Below are 15,940 nucleotides of genomic sequence, written 5' to 3' on the forward strand. Positions count from 1 at the left end.
CAAGAACAGAAATGTCGTTCTAGTGGACAAGACTCTGAACTTGGGCAGTGACAGAAGCTGCTTTGTGCTGGTTTCACTGCAGTTCATCTGGGCAAATCAAATGCTTGGTGTTTGCATGGCCTAACCAGCATCATGACCACGGTGGTGTATCCAATACCTTACCCATATAACCGAAGGAGTTTGTATTTAATTTCAGTCTTCTGCTCGTGGCTGAGCTCTTGGCAAAGTTTGAATTGATGTAGGGCTGCTGCCATTGCCTTCAGGGACATTCTGCCATGTAGAAAGGCTGGAGGTAAGTGGCAGATTAGATTTCCAAGGAGGTCAACATCATATTCATCAGCAATGGAGCTGTTCTGAAACAAGAAGCATTTGCCCTGTTGGCAGACCTAACCTGGGCTCTTGCCCTGTATCACTTAGCTGCATCACAACTCATTTAAGCTATAAGGAACAAAGACACAACAGTTTGCACTGGCAACTTAATCTACATTTTCTGCTGAGACTACTTTACGTTTTTTGTTTTACCAATCTAAGTGGTAATATTTCATAAGCACTTCCCAGAGCTTTCAGTATTCTTTATTCCATACTGAATCACATAAAGAATGTGACCACCCAGCACCTGCAGAGCTGGTGCAGTTCTGTCTGGGCAGCACAGCCTTCACGTGGCCCCTTGCAGCAGAGGGGCCCCAAGCTCTTGCTGTTGGAAGGTTGAGCTCTAAGGAGTTTCTCAAGCAGCTGCCAAAACATTGGGGATTATACAGCTGGTGCTGTGTGTAAGGACAGGAATAGCCACAGCTACATCAAAGGGCTAGTTTCCCCTAAAAATTGGTGAGTGCTGCAGCTCTTAGACAGCAGAACTCACAAAATCCTCCTGTTACCATCACCTCTCCCATGGAGCTCCCTGTGCCACAACAGCTCTGCTTGGACTGGCACCGCTTGGACCCAGGGGAACAGCTCTAGGTGCAAACCGGTCAGCTCCAGGCTGTCCTGGCCAGCAAGGACATTTCATGAGAACACTTTCTAACATGCATGGAGTCAAGGAAAATTGCTAAACAAGCTATAAAAAGATTTCCTTAAGGAGCAAACAATAAAATTGAAACAGTACATAAATCCCCTCAAAAAATATAGATGGATGGGTGAAAAATTCATGTGGTGACTCTCTTCTCCTCCATGGTGACTCCACCTCTGCTGACCCCTCTCAGCCATACCCACCAAGCACTCCTGTACTTTTTGCAGGACAGCATCCCTTTTGTGAAGGCTTGGGTTCAGAAGGTCCATCCCAATCTTCCCCACACGGTCAAGGAAAGGGACACACAAAGGGCCTGTAACATACTCCAGGTACTCAGAACTGCAGAAAGAATGCAGAAGGTCTCAGAATGTAAACCTGACCTTCCTAAACCCACAACCATACCCATGAAATCTGATGACAGAAATATTTAGAGACAAGGCTGGACTTGAAAAATCATAAACCAGACAGGCCAAAAAAATTGCAATTAACCCTTGCCTTACTTCAAATACATCTTCTTCCAGTCCATCGGGACATGAACTGAACTTCAAAAAATGGCTAAGAATTATAAATAGCTGCAAGTGTATGAAAGTGCTCTGAGATTCTTTAACACAATATGGAACAACAGTTTACAGCTCAGAAGTTTTTCTCTTTCTCTGTTTTATTAGGAATAATTCTCCAATGAATGAAAATGTGGTGCATGGCCTGAGGACCACAAGTAGTTTTAGAGTAGGTTTCCTTTTTATCAAAATCCAAAAATCCTGCCAAATTAAAAAAAAAAATATGCTCTTCTCCACACAGAGTGGCAGATAATCTTGGCAAATAAAGCCATGGCCCACATCTGCACAGGTCCAGCCTTGACAGGGTCTGTAGACACCAGTAACTTCTGATGGCCCTGAACAGCCAACATGTGATTGTTGCCAAAAAACTGAGTGCTGCAGTTTGTAGGAAGCCTTGCATTAAAGTCTTTCTATTATTATTTTATAGTTGTTAAGTAGAATAGAGCCTTCTCAAATGGAATACTTTTCTTACTTTGTTCAATTAATAAATATTCCACAAAAAAGAAGAGCTCTCAGTCCCTTTTATCCCCTTAGGCACATAGAAAGAAAGAGAGAAAGGGCACAAGAGACAGAAAGAGAAAGTGAGAAAGAGACAAAGAAAGAAAGGAAGGAAGGAATTAACAAAATTTACAGTTCAGGAGTTCTCATCCATACACAAGTTATTTTTTCCTAAGGAAAAAAGCTGTCACTGAGAAGTTTTGCTAACTTACACAAATGTCTTGAAACACACTGGAATGTTTCCAACCATACAGAATAATATACTTCTGCAGTATCCAGTCATTTTGTCTTATATATCCACTCTTATAAAAACCCCTAAACAAATAAGCAAACCTAAACCAAATAAGCCTACCTATGGGGAAAAGAATCTACAATTGTGACAGAAATGTACTAAAAGACACAAAGTATTACCAGCTTTCACTTGAGACAGATTTTGCCTACAGTCAGTGACCACATTTGATAAATTACCATTCATTTGAATCATCAGTTTTCTTAGGACTGAAGAGATTATTTGAAAAGTGCTCACAAGTTAAGATGGACTAACTTACGGAAGCGCCAATAAGAGGAAGGGAGGAATGGATGCATTGGAGACTTTCCAAAATTTCCAAGCCAAACAATTAACCTAAAGGCAACAAAAATTTAGGATCTTAAACCTCTAGCAGTTTTGAAGAAGAATAAAAAATATGACTTGTTTATTGCAGCATATATATAAATTAGCATATATAAGACTGTGCATATTATCTTCAGAGAGCATTTTTATTTGGCTTGGTTTAGTTTTCTTTTTGTAGACATCAGAGATGAAACATTATATATTTGGGAACATGAGAACATTTGTATGTTTCTGAAACTTCTATGTATTTCCAAACAGATTACTCATGAATTAACAATTTGGAAGGGCTGTAGGAATTTCTTGCAATTTGTAAGTGACAAATGAAATTGTCAAAATGAAGTATGATAACAGACAAATTCACACATAAAAGATTTAAATAAAATATGCTAACAGACAAGTTGAGACATACAGAATTCTGAAAAAAAATCCCCAAAAATCCAAAGACAAAATAGAATGAGCCAAATTTTAATCTACCTAATTTGGATATTGGGTAGTATGTTTATGTACATAAATTCTTTTTTATTTGTTTACCTGATATGGAGAAAGCAGATGAAGATTAATTTCAAAGAATTTAAAATTGTTTAAAAATATGTCTGTGTCCATACTTTCAAAGAGTTGACAAGTTACTCCTTTCACAAGCTGTCCTGTGCTGATAGGAAAGGCAAATTTCAATCTTATGAATATTTAAGCAGGATCTAGTCCTTACTCTCCACTACCCCATTCTGACACACAGTTTCTTCACCTCTCCCATTTCCTGTAATTAAAAGGCTCTTGAAAGTAAAAATGCAAACAAATTGAAAAAATATCAACTTAAAACCTCCCTTCTGACATAAAAGGTACAATGCTTTGATCTTCATTTTGGTTTTGAAGACCCTTTTTAATAAGGAAGGTGAATTATCCTGTGGTATCCAGGAATGAATAAACATAAGGTAATACATAAAAATCACATATTGTTTACCCCAAAGTTGCTCTCATCACAAAACTACTCTTAAACCCCATTTCATAAGAGATACAGTTCATACCTTACAAGGTCAACAGGATAGTTTTCCTTGGACAGTAATTCATACAGATACAAAGCCTGAAAATAAACCCACCATAATTAAACGTAAATTCAGTTAATCCAGTTGTAAGAGATATAAACTACTGCAAGGTTTTTGTACTCTGAGCTCTCTTATGTACTCTACAGGTACTTATGTGGTCCAGCTTCAGCAACTAAAAGGTTTGGCATCCAGTTTAGATGAATTTTTTCTTCACAAGCCAAACCATCACTGCCTGGCATTATGGGATGATGTTAAAGCTGTACACAGCCCACAGCCACTCAAAAACTTAGGGCTGAAGGGAGCTCTGAAGATCATCTGATCCAACCTTTCATCTCTCTAGACATTACAAGCAAATGTCTAATATGCAGTACTGGAAAGAGAAAATTTACATGGAAGAAACCTGGGGGCTTAGATTCAACATATTAATGTTTCCTCTTCCATAGCATTGTCTCATAGTGCTGCCTGGGCTCTAAATGCCCTTTGGTGTTTATGTTGAGATTTAACTGGGGCAGTTCCTTCCTTTTACCTGTGTTCCTTGAAGACAAACACATTACACCACTTTTCCAATTCTCCCATCACACTAAATTGCAGTGGAATGGGAACTGCATAACAATTTTTACCTGGCTGCTTCTTAGTTCTTTTTCTTTCAGCATTGAAGAATAATATCCACTTTGCTTCCATAAACCAGAAAGAGAAACTTCTTTAAAGAAAGCTCCTTGTATATCTTTGACTGATGAAGAAAAATCTCCAGATGCAGCAATCTAAAAAGAGAAACACAGAAATACATGGCATTTCTGAACTGATGCTTAGATTTACAGGATTTGCCCTTCTTTCTATTCTGTGTAATATTTCTCTTAAGAGGATAAAGGAAAAACATGACAGTATTAAAAACTCAATGAAATAAGCAAGAGAGAGCCTTCAAAATACCCTTGGTGTTCAGAAAAAAAGCAGTAGAACCATTAACCATTGAGCTAAAGGACGTATCCTGGTTAATTCATGCTCTACAGTTCTGGTTATGGTGCTCTTGTGCAGAGAGAACCTGCCACAAGCTGGAGTTAATAATCACCTTCCTGAGGATGCCCTGCTGCTGTGCAGGAGATAAGTCAGACAAGTACTGGGATGTTGTGCCTCGGATGATCTGAGCCAGCTCCCTGGGGCTCATGCTGTGCAGTGACCGGGTGCCAATTCCTGCCACCAAGGCGCCCATTTGGCTCACGTTGTAAAATGATAAAACCTGCAGGGAGAACAGCACAAGCAAACAGGAAGTTTTATTGAGACCAGCAGATATATTTAAAAGCAAAAGTCAATAAATAAAGCAAAACTATTCTTCTTAAATACTTAATGCATTTCTTCCCTGGGAATGCATTTTCTGTGTCTGTCCATGAAACAAATGCCTGAAGTTTCTCAGAAGTTCCTTTTTCTGAAACTTAAACCAGGACCTGATTCCTTGCATTACAGTATACTTGAATATACAGCCTCAGATCTCTGATCATGCAAATTCTGTTTAGGGCAGTGACACAGATAAAATAATATACACAACTGCCAAATCCAAATACTCATTCTCTCTGTTACTCGAGAATTACTTTGGGATGTATAGTCTTGGATGCTTTTATTTGATTTAAACATATTTTCCAGGCCACTAACTAAATTGAATTCTTATACTAAACTTTTCAAAATCTACAGTTATTGTTGAGAAAAAGCCATTTCACTTTTAAAAACAGAAGGTAGGAAAGCTGTTCTCAGAGGTACCTTTTCATAAGAGAGATATTTACTGGATAAAATCATAACTTGGCTCTTTGCCCACCCAGAGACTTGGTTTAATGTTGCAACAGCATTATGCACTGCTTCAGGTGACAGAGATTCCAGCTGACTTGAAGTTAATCCAACCACAGCATCTGACAGGGATCCAAGGGTATCATTCAATGTCTGGTTTTGCATGGCAATGCTCAGGAGCTGAGATTTGAGCTAAATCAAACAAAAAGAGCAGATCACAAATAAAAATCTGCCAATAACCAATTTCCATTACCACCCAAAACATTAACTGGAATCTCTGGAATAGGCATTGGCAAATATTCATACACTTCATAAAATTTCAAAAATAGAACCACAGTTGTGAAAGGTATATGGAACAGGAATATGAAACAGAATGAGAAAAGAATAAGCACCCAAAATTAGTTTCTATTCTTTGCATTCTCAAGAACTATTTTCTCTTATTTCTTAAGTCCCAATAATTTTTCACTCATTTCTTTCCTTATTTAATAAGATCTTTCCTCCTCTGTTTACAGGATTATGTTAGGCAAGAAGAACAAGTGTTGTACACACCTCATGAACCTCAGCCTGGAAACCTCTCAGCTGATTGCATTTAATCATTTGATGAAGTAGAGCCCGGGCCACAGCTGCATCCATCTGTTCCAGGTCATCATAAAAACAAACCAACAAACCCAGCCTATAGAGCAGAAATACATTAGCTGCCTTCTGACATAAAAGGTGTCACTGTTGGGAAATGGAAACACAGCTTGGTACCCTCTCCTTGTGATCACAGCTTGAGCCATTTCTGTTTGTCATGAGTGCCTGAACCTGCAGTCCTTAAAACTTAGCCTGTAACAGGGGTATGAGAACATGCAGTAGCCTTTGTATTCAGCTGAAGCCTGCCTGGATTGCTTGTGCTTGAGAATTTACCTGTCCTGGATCCATTTGTTCATGGCTGGATTGTCCCAGTTAATGACTCCACTTCTCTGACAGAACAATCTTGAAAATTATGGAGGGCTATTACTAAGTCTCTAGAAGTGGCTTATTGAGTTCTTATCTGGTTTGATTGGATGTTTTGAACTCCAAGTCCTGCTTGGATTCCACATGTAACACAACCCATTTGTGTTTCAGAGCAGCAGCTGGGGCATGACATGGCCTCTTTATCATTTTAGGAATAAACAAAGCCTGCTGTATTTCACATCAAACACAGGACTGGCTGATGGATGGAGACCTGTCCAGTTCAACACTGGTCAGGAGAAAGCACATTGAGGCTCACTGCCCACTTGTGCCAGCACAGCAGTCTGCAAGGCAGGGGTTTGAACTGAGCTCACTTTCTTTCACAGTTCTCATGCTGTAATATTTAAGTTAAAATTTCCATTGACCTCTGTAAAGTGCAACCACAGCCATAGTTTTTGGAGAGGAGGAGTCACACCACCATGGAGACATGCCTTTTGTAGGTGTCCTAGCTTAGACCTAGAAGCTGCCTTAACCTGCAGCCCTGTAAAGAAAGAGCTCTGAATTGTGCATCACTATGTCTGGATTTTGAACTTGATAGTGATGGGGATGAACTGGTTTGTAGGAAGCCTGAGTCAATTCCCTGTCCCTGTAAAGTCAGGCTTTGCTTTTATAATTCACACATAACAAGAACCTTAAAGGTATGTCCAAAACCCAGCTTTCCTGCTACAGTCCCTGGTTTTTTTGCAGTTCAGTGAGACAGGCACAGGCAGAATCTGGGCAGTAATGTCCAAATGTGAATCAAATGATCAGTGGACAATGCTGCAGCACTACCACAAAATCAGTCAAATTCTGCAGCACAGAAAGGCTTTTAGTTCCTCCAGTCCCTCAACAACAACCTGCCAGCAATATAACAAAACAGTGCTTCAGCAGCACATCTGAATTCATGGGAGATCATCAAACCAACATACAAATCAAAGAAACATCTATAAGAGCATTTTTATAACAAATAATTACATTCTGTTGCATTATTGCATGGCCACCAAAAGCTCTTAATCTCCTTTGGGATTAGCAGAAATGAATAACACTACTTTCTTAAAAGTAAAAGTGCATTTAAATCAACAGTATGGTTAAAATGAGCAACATAAACTAAGCGTGTTGTAAAAATGGAATATATTAAGGATTATGGAGCATGACATTTCTCTCATCTGTGAGATTGTGGCAGCTCTTGTGAGTGACAAAATAATATTTAAGATTTCTGACATTGAAATTTAGAGTGTGGGCATAACTCTTCTCTCGCTTACTCCTCCGACAAGAGCAATGCTTCACGGAAGTCAGCGAGCTGCACTGCAGTAATGACAGGAGCTCTGAAGCTATAAAGCATATTCTCCATTAGTTTAAAACTCCAAGGTATCCCCCAAGGAGACTACAAATAATTTCAGACAGCATTATCTTGGGACTAAATACATCCATTGATATGACAATGAAAATGTAAATGTGGAGTGCAGAGCTCTCTTATGCTTGCTGCGTATTTATGAGTAACAGCAGTTTATTTTGGTTTTTTATTAGTGTTAAAGTTAGTTCAGTGCAGATTTGACAGCCCTGAAAATTCAGTTTCCTGCTTACACACTTAACATCCAAACATATTTAAGCATGGCTCATGTCTACCCTGCAGGACAAAGAGGACAGCAGGGCAGGCTTTACACTGCTTCACTTGGTGGTTTCTCTGGCGACACCCACACCAGTTTAAACCCACTCGCAGTCCTGGCTGGCAGGAGTTGAGATTTCCTCCTTCCATCCTAACTGTAACATGATTTCCACCAAACACCTCCATGTTCTATGATTCAAGCAGCCAAGACAACTCATGTCCTGCTGTCCCAGTTTATTTTATTGCTCTGTGATGTGGTGGAGCTCTGCTTAGGTCCCCCAGATACTGCTGCAGACTTCCTACAAATGCTACAGGCATTTCATCACTGCGGAGCAGGAGACAAAGCATTAGCTGATTAGGCACACTTCCAAAAAATCATAAAGTAGCAATTCTTCACTGTTGCTAAACAGAGTGGATTTCAGCCTAGATTTTTCCACTGGAATGAAAAAGCTGTGCCATGCTATCAATTTCCATGTTCTCCTTAGTTGCTCCATCCTTATGCAGCCATAAAAGAAAAAGCAAAACAGCCTTGCCTGTAGATAGTTGAAGTGTTCCTCATATCAAATCCTGACGAGTTTATCCTTTCCAGGAGGGCCTGTGCAAGCTCTGGTGTGATATCATACACCGTGTCCAACTGCTTTGTTGCGTTGTCGTAGCTAATGAACAGTCTGATCTGGCCAGCACAAACAAAACCATGCATCAGCACTGGGGGACAATGAATCCTATAAAGTCTGTGTCTCACACTCAGAATTAATTAGCCAAAATTAACAGAGAAAGGAAGAAGATTTGGATAAACCAGTATTTCTGAAGGCATAGCTGAGTGAGTGATTTGAGTGATTATCTGCCAAAATGTCATATAATTTGAGGGTCTTCTATCATTGGTCCCTTTCAGTAGAAATCACAGAACTCTGATACAAATAAATAATTACATATTAATGACAGGCACTTGAAAATTAAAAAGATAAAAGAATTTTATAAAGAATACATTTATATTTTCCCTCTGTAGTTTCTCTTTATAATTAATTAAGATATATTAAGTTATTTTTCATGTTTAAGTCTGCATTTGTGTTTATATTGTTTATAGCAATAATATATCCAACCACACTTTGTTACTTACTTCATTGAGACTAATTTTCAGAATTTCTTCTAATGGGAGATGGACCATGTATCTTCCCAAAATCCATAAGCTTTCTGCACTGACCCAAGAAGTTGATTCATTGAACTCTGTTTTGTACAAATAAATACTCACTACAATGTTCAGAAAGTAATTACTTTTCAAATATATTTTACCCAGTATATTGTTATTGTTAAATAATAAAAAATCTGAAAATCAGAAAAATCCTTAGCAGAGATAGATTCCCTCCATTTGCTACATTTTAGCACTCCAATTTTATGAGTACATACATTTTTTAATGGAAATTAAATAGTGCTTAAAGTGTCTCAAATTTTCTAATACAAAACCAATTAATGTTTTATGTTGCCAAAATAGAGAATGGATAAAGTGTAGGACAGGAAAAATTTATCCAAAAGTATTAAATATGGAACATTGTTTTAAAAATTCACTTTTCCTAATCAATTGCATTATTTAAGAACATCAGAAAGGCATGATACTTTATATATCTTATATATTATTATTGATGATGCCACTTATTTCAGCAATATGCAATAGCAATAATAGAGAAAATGAAAAACTGTTCAAATACCTACATGGAAATAGGCTGACAAAACCACAAAACACTGGATAATAAATGGTATTCATTAAGTAACATTCTCCCAAGGACCGAAAATTAAATCAAGATCCAAATATCCCTGAGAAAAAACATATTTATGGACTCCACGGGTACCCTGAGCCACAAAGACTGTTTTCTCCAGGCTGTTGTCGTTTGGATGGCTCAGTGTGTGACACCTCTGAATACATTCCTCAGCAGTGCTGATACTCACAGCTCTGCTAAAATAAAATCATCAGTGGACTTTGAAGAGTTTCCAGTGCTGGGAAAAAAACAGTCTGCATCTATCAGAAGCTGAAGGACTCCATTAAGTGATTTTTTTGAAAACACAGATCTAAGCTCCTTAACTGAGACAAGACGACGATCCCAGCAGACCTGTCAGGCCTGCGTTTTTTAAAGTGATATTACCTCCTATTACCCAGAATATTACAGGAGTTGAAAGACATGACAAGAGAGCTAAAATAAAAACCAGTAACATTTAAGGATGTTGACTGTGGCCTTTAGCAGAACAGACTTGCAGTTACCACCCATGGCAGCTGTGATCCCCAAAAACTGATCCATATCCCAGGTGGTCCCAGTGCTAACCACATATAAAGTGAATAAATCGCTCTCCTGCAGGACTGTTCCTGCACTCTGCTGTGGCCTAGGGAGTGCAGATAAACATGAGGGAGCTTTAGACTCCCAGTCCAAGTGTGCCTGCCCAGGGCTGATGGTTCACATGGTCACAACCAGCTGGGAATCAGCCCGCACTTGGTGCCCTGGGGGTGGATTCACCACATCTGTGCTGCTTTTGGCAGGTGAAGCAGCAACAGGGAGGAAAAAGAGGCACACCAACTCCCAGTCTTTCTCAAGCTGTGTGATCTTCCATAAATTGAGGGTTTGCCAATGCTTCAGACACAACTCAAGATGATGCAGAGGGATTTTCCCAGGACTGATGAGTAGCACCAGGCAAATTGTGCATCTTTGCTTCCTCATCAATGCACTGGCACTAACATCAGCTCACAACAGCAGCATGAACCTCCTCTCCACGACTTACTGGGTTACTCTGATATTTTGAAATGGCAGGAGACCCAGGAGGCAAATTTAGCTCTATTAAAGCAAGTGAGCATTTAACCTTTGATTTCTAAGGAGGGAGAAAGAACACACACATCTGTAAGTCTAAAATGCTCCCAGGACAGCTGTGCTGGGATGTTCAGTGAAACCCAGGCACCAGCTCTGATGTTCAGTGCCCTGCACAGCCCCCATGTGGAACCCATCCTGCCTGTCCCAGCTATGGAACAGCTGTTTCAGGCACATTAACCAGGTAAACAGATGTGGGAAAATGCATCCAATCAGAATTAATTAACTTTGGTTTTATCATGTCCCTTTGCTGATTGAGTTGGTGCCATGTGCTTTCACAACATCCTGCATTTCTTTTGTGTTTTTAAACAGTGCAGTGGATAATGTATCCTGAGCCAGAGCTGTTTTTCTCGTCTGAACAGGAGTTCAGAAGAGAACAACACGCCTTGGCAGAGCACCTGGCCACTGTATCCTATTTCAGACTTAGTACAGAGAGAAAAACTGGAGTACTAGAAAAAGCCTTTGTGAATAGCTCTGTGCAGAGCAGAAGAAGAGTCCATTGGTGGCACTTGTTGATCCTGGAGATCTTTTCCAGCCTTAACAATAGCATGATTCTACTCTACAAGTTCAAGCATCTCTGGAGAACTTTTTGTCATGAGTAACAAACACATTATATTTACTCTGCTCTGCAGAAAAGGTTTTCCAGATAGCTCTCTTACACAGACCTGTGTTAACTGGGGAAACAATTCAATACAATGGACAGGTCTTTTGCAGAGTGCTTTTCTCTTATGGTAAGCAGGAAGAAAACATTTTGTATCATACCACTCATGTTGTAAGATTTCTGTAGAATCTGCTTCATCCAGCCATAGAGAGCTCTCTGAGTGCTTGCTGAGGTTCTGTCATAGAGGTCCTTGAATAATGATGATCTAAGTGATAAACAGGTTTGTTAGTTCACTAATGAGTTAACCATTCATTTTATTTAATGACACATGGACAAATGATTATAGAAACAGCATTATTTACACATAAGCAGAAAGCTGTATCTGGAAAACAGACTGAAACCACATAGCAACCTCATTTTTAACAGTCAGCAAATCCAATATAGTATTAATTGTGCCTGAAAAATAAATGGCTTACAAGTTTCTGAAAGCATCCTCCAGCAGAAGGTTTGGGAGACTCCCAATGACATCAGGTTGGAGATAGTTCACTGCTGACACACGCAAAACCTGACTCAGGATATCCACACAGTCCAGGGCACTCAGAGCCAGGAAGCATTTATCCAGTGTTACAAGGAACAAGGTCCTGTTTACTCCTGGGCTTTGAAAAATTCTCTCTCTAGTCTTGCCCCAGTCAAGAATAATATTTCCTATTTCCTGCAAGCAACAAAGTGTTAAATCAACATCTGTGATTAACTCAAAATATTGTTCATTTTGAGGTCTGACAGAGAGCACTCTGAATATGATGCTGTTCTCATGAAAAACAGCTACAAACTGCTGGTTGTTTGTATTACTTCAAATAATTCCTTTCTGGCATTGGGTAGAGATCAGCTTGAAAGTTTTTACAAAACCAAACTTAAACCCAGAAAGATACTTCAAATGGCTGATTAACAAAATTACTAATTGCACCTTCTTTAGCTATCTTGGCTCTCTTTCCAGCCACAAAAAGAAGATACTCATTGAGAATTATTTGCCCTACCTGCCTTAGGTGTTACTGCAAGAGAGTGAACTCTTCTCTGGAGATGAGTTTCTCTCTATTGATTACAGTGAAAATCCAAATTACTGACTTGGACTTGCAGCAACCTTTAGATAGTAAGAGTTAAATGAACTAAGTCCAACCTAAGAGGAGAGGGAGTCCTGGAATCCAATCCAAGCCAGGTAAGCAACTATATTGTGAGCCCCCCAGTCTGTCCCTTTCCATTGTTCTAAACCACTGACAGCAGCTTTTACTTTTCACATGTAGAAATTCACTTACAAGATGCTCCTTTTTGCTGTTGAAGAGGTACTTCATTGCAGTTTGGAACTGCTGCTGATCAAGCTGTTGCAATTCAGACAATAGTTGCCTGGGCTGGTATAAAAGGTTCTTCAGGTAATTTTTTATGGACACCTGAAGTATAGAAAAATATGTGTAATATACATAAAACTCATACTATTGTACTTTTATCCCCTGAAAATCTGTGCTCAAGGAGAACTAAATGCTTAGCTCTGTATTGTCTGTGCTGCCAATGATCAAAATAACTATTTTCCACACAAACTGAAAACAAAAATAATCTAAATGCATTGTGAAATACAGTAATTTTCAAATCCTATTCTCGGCTTCATGAACAAGTCCTCTCAAGGGAGCTTTTTAACAAAGATGCCTCAGTTTCTCACTTCATAAAACAAGAGTAATAAAGCTTTTCTGCTTCACACAGCAGAGCTGTGAAAAATTAAACTTCTAAAGAGCTAAAAACAAAAAGCCTAAAAAAAAAATCAAATATCATGTGGATGTTACTTAAAAAAGGGAAGGAAATGTGAAATTAAATGGGAGGAAAAGTCTCTACGAGGTCATAAGCCAAAAATATTCTCTCTTGCATCAAGCTGCATTACCAGTTAAAAATCTCATGCCTGTTTTGAAAAATTGAAGGGAAATCATAATATTGGAACAGAAATAAATTTAAGGCTCATTAGCAGCAGACTGGAGTAAAATCCCTTCTATTTCCTGACATAATTATTTCAGAATTGGTTTGGAATTTGAGTTTCAATTGCTCTTTGCTGCCTTTGCTTAACTTGCATTGCCACCACCAAATATTAACACAATTCCTTTATGCCCTGGGGTTCAGCCTGCTGAAAGCCTCGGGCTGCCAATAAACCTGACAAAGGGAGGGGGCAGTGGCAGGAAAATGTAGGTGAGGATGAGCTGTGACAGCGACAGGGTGCTTGGGACAGATTTCAGGCGCTGTGGAGCTTCTGGGAATGCCTGAGGCTCAGGGATGGCACAGTTGACACTTCCCTGGTTCAGTGTGTGCAGGGACGAGGGAGGGCTCAGGTTTGATTAGCTGGGTACAGCTCCACTTAAAGCAGCTCCTCACTAAGCAGCAGGAGGAGGAACAACTCCTTCCTGCATCACTTCCACATCGAAAATTTACAAAAACAGCACTGAGAGGAGCTTTAAAACGTGGAGGCATTTTGTAGGATGCTCTGGAGCCCCCCAGTCCATGAGGAGCAGTATGAACTACAGCCAGTCAAAATCTGGGTGAAACCTATCATTTTCTGGGGAAACAGCATTTATGTACACTCAACTAAGAAACAATTAGCAGGAAAAATCCTAATTCCTGCTTTCCATCAGAGGAAAAGCAAAAAAAATTGTTATTATTTCTGCCTTGCATACTCCAGCAATGTTTGGGGAAAAAGACAACCTATTCCTATTTCCTATTTAACTGCTACACTGTAGGTATAGGTGCTGCTACACTGTAGGTGCATTAATTACCTCTATCATTGACCACCTAGCTTTGGTTACAGAGATAGGTTAAGTTTTTTTAATTCCTTTTCAAATAAAAATTTTCATGCATCTTAAATGTCACAAACCTGCAGACTGCCAAGAGTAAACATAACTTCCTTGGCATGAAAATATGCCATGACTTTTGTAAACAGATCTGCTGTCCAGACATTAGAGCTGTAACAGAAAACAGGATAAAAAATGCCAGTAAAATAATATAACAAGTTAAATAGCAGATTACAAGAGTAAAAAAGTAAAAGGATACAAAGATGCTAACACCATAATGGCAAAAATATTCAGTTTTTTGCCTATCCAGAGTAATAGTTTATCTGTTTATTGCAATGAAAATACAGGTTCAATGGGGAATGGAATTAATTAGTTTTTTTCCATCTAATTCCAAAATAAACTCAATTTTCCAAGGTGTTGCCATTAGTACCATCTCCAAGGCATGTGCTTTCTGGTACCCCATTATGCCTGTTCTGATCTGCTTGCAGAAAGCACAGGGAGTAACTGCTGCCTTTCTTCCAGCAGAGTCATTAATTTCACGGTGTCTTCCTTAAACAGACACTGATTTTCTCAAAATATGTAGGAGTGGAATGGTCTTTGAGGCTTATCCTGCTCTTTCAGATTTGGACAAAATTTGCAAATAATTCAAAAGCCACCAGGAGCTGGAGGATGGGGGATGGAGTGAGAATGAAAGAAGGAGGTGGACAGACAGCTGGAACTGCACCTAATTTCCTTAAGAAGCCATTTGGACACATGTGAGCAAAGTTAATTATCAAAACTTCTGAAAACTGTAGCAAGTATTTATTTTCAGCCCCATTCTATTTTTTTTTTTTAGTTTTTCATGGCAAACAGGTTTTTCCCTGTTAACAGAAAATACTCCTCCCAAGAGACCTAAATCCAAGTAATCATATGTGCCAATTTCATTCTATCTATAATTTTCCAGTTTCTGTGGATATGAAACAGATCATATCTGAAGTGCAAGGTAATATTGAAAAATCAAGATGGGGAGAGTAATACATTACCTTTGAAAATAAAGAATATCTAGGAGGGCTGCACATGAAAAATGGAACATAAGAAGTTATGGTGAGATACTGAGTTTTAATTCATTTTAGAAGCATAAGTGGGAACAACTGTGTACATTACCATTCAGGTATTTCCCAGCTATTACTTCCTCCTAAGGAAAAAATTACAAATATATGTAATAAATTATTATTTTTAGGTATTATAATATAAAATGTTAGTAGAGAGATCAAATAAAAATACTGACCACAGCTTTGTGTAACAATGGAGGCAAATCTGTAAAAGATTATCCCATTATTAGAAGTTAATTTAATGTTTTATCAGTCAGTTGTGTTACACAAAAATACATTTATTGTATGCAGTGATTATATACACATATATAATTTATTTTAAAACATTTAATGCAGTTTTGATTAAATTTACTTACAGAAAAACAGTGTGGGGGAAAAGGCTATTCAATAATAATCAGTCTTGATGAAATTATTTGCTGGTAGAGCTCCATGAAGCCAAGAGAGCAGAGACCATGGTCCCAGTTATTAAACAGCACCTAATTTATTACACACAACTTTTTCTGTGCCACAAATACACCCCT

General features: G+C 38.8%; 1 protein-coding gene across 6 annotated transcripts in view; it reads right to left on the bottom strand.

The window, feature by feature from the left end:
• Window positions 1-15,940, bottom strand: part of OTOA (otoancorin) — a 37,754-nt gene that overhangs the window by 17,249 nt on the left and 4,565 nt on the right. For all 6 annotated transcript variants that reach the window (XM_085592265.1, XM_085592267.1, XM_085592264.1 and 3 more), the window contains 18 exons: window positions 15,596-15,624; window positions 15,472-15,502; window positions 15,351-15,378; window positions 14,412-14,499; window positions 12,820-12,951; window positions 11,986-12,221; window positions 11,671-11,774; window positions 9,180-9,286; window positions 8,596-8,735; window positions 6,034-6,157; window positions 5,461-5,676; window positions 4,778-4,945; window positions 4,332-4,472; window positions 3,694-3,749; window positions 3,203-3,320; window positions 2,610-2,683; window positions 1,210-1,345; window positions 163-353 (listed from right to left, as the gene is read on the bottom strand). In XM_085592265.1, coding sequence (XP_085448391.1) covers window positions 163-353; window positions 1,210-1,345; window positions 2,610-2,683; window positions 3,203-3,320; window positions 3,694-3,749; window positions 4,332-4,472; window positions 4,778-4,945; window positions 5,461-5,676; window positions 6,034-6,157; window positions 8,596-8,735; window positions 9,180-9,286; window positions 11,671-11,774; window positions 11,986-12,221; window positions 12,820-12,951; window positions 14,412-14,499; window positions 15,351-15,378; window positions 15,472-15,502; window positions 15,596-15,624 — 2,119 coding nt within the window. The remainder of the gene's footprint in view (window positions 1-162; window positions 354-1,209; window positions 1,346-2,609; window positions 2,684-3,202; window positions 3,321-3,693; window positions 3,750-4,331; window positions 4,473-4,777; window positions 4,946-5,460; window positions 5,677-6,033; window positions 6,158-8,595; window positions 8,736-9,179; window positions 9,287-11,670; window positions 11,775-11,985; window positions 12,222-12,819; window positions 12,952-14,411; window positions 14,500-15,350; window positions 15,379-15,471; window positions 15,503-15,595; window positions 15,625-15,940) is intronic.

This window comes from Lonchura striata, chromosome 14 (assembly GCF_050655825.1).
Source record: "Lonchura striata isolate lonStrDom1 chromosome 14, ASM5065582v1, whole genome shotgun sequence".
Classification (NCBI taxonomy): domain Eukaryota; kingdom Metazoa; phylum Chordata; class Aves; order Passeriformes; family Estrildidae; genus Lonchura; species Lonchura striata.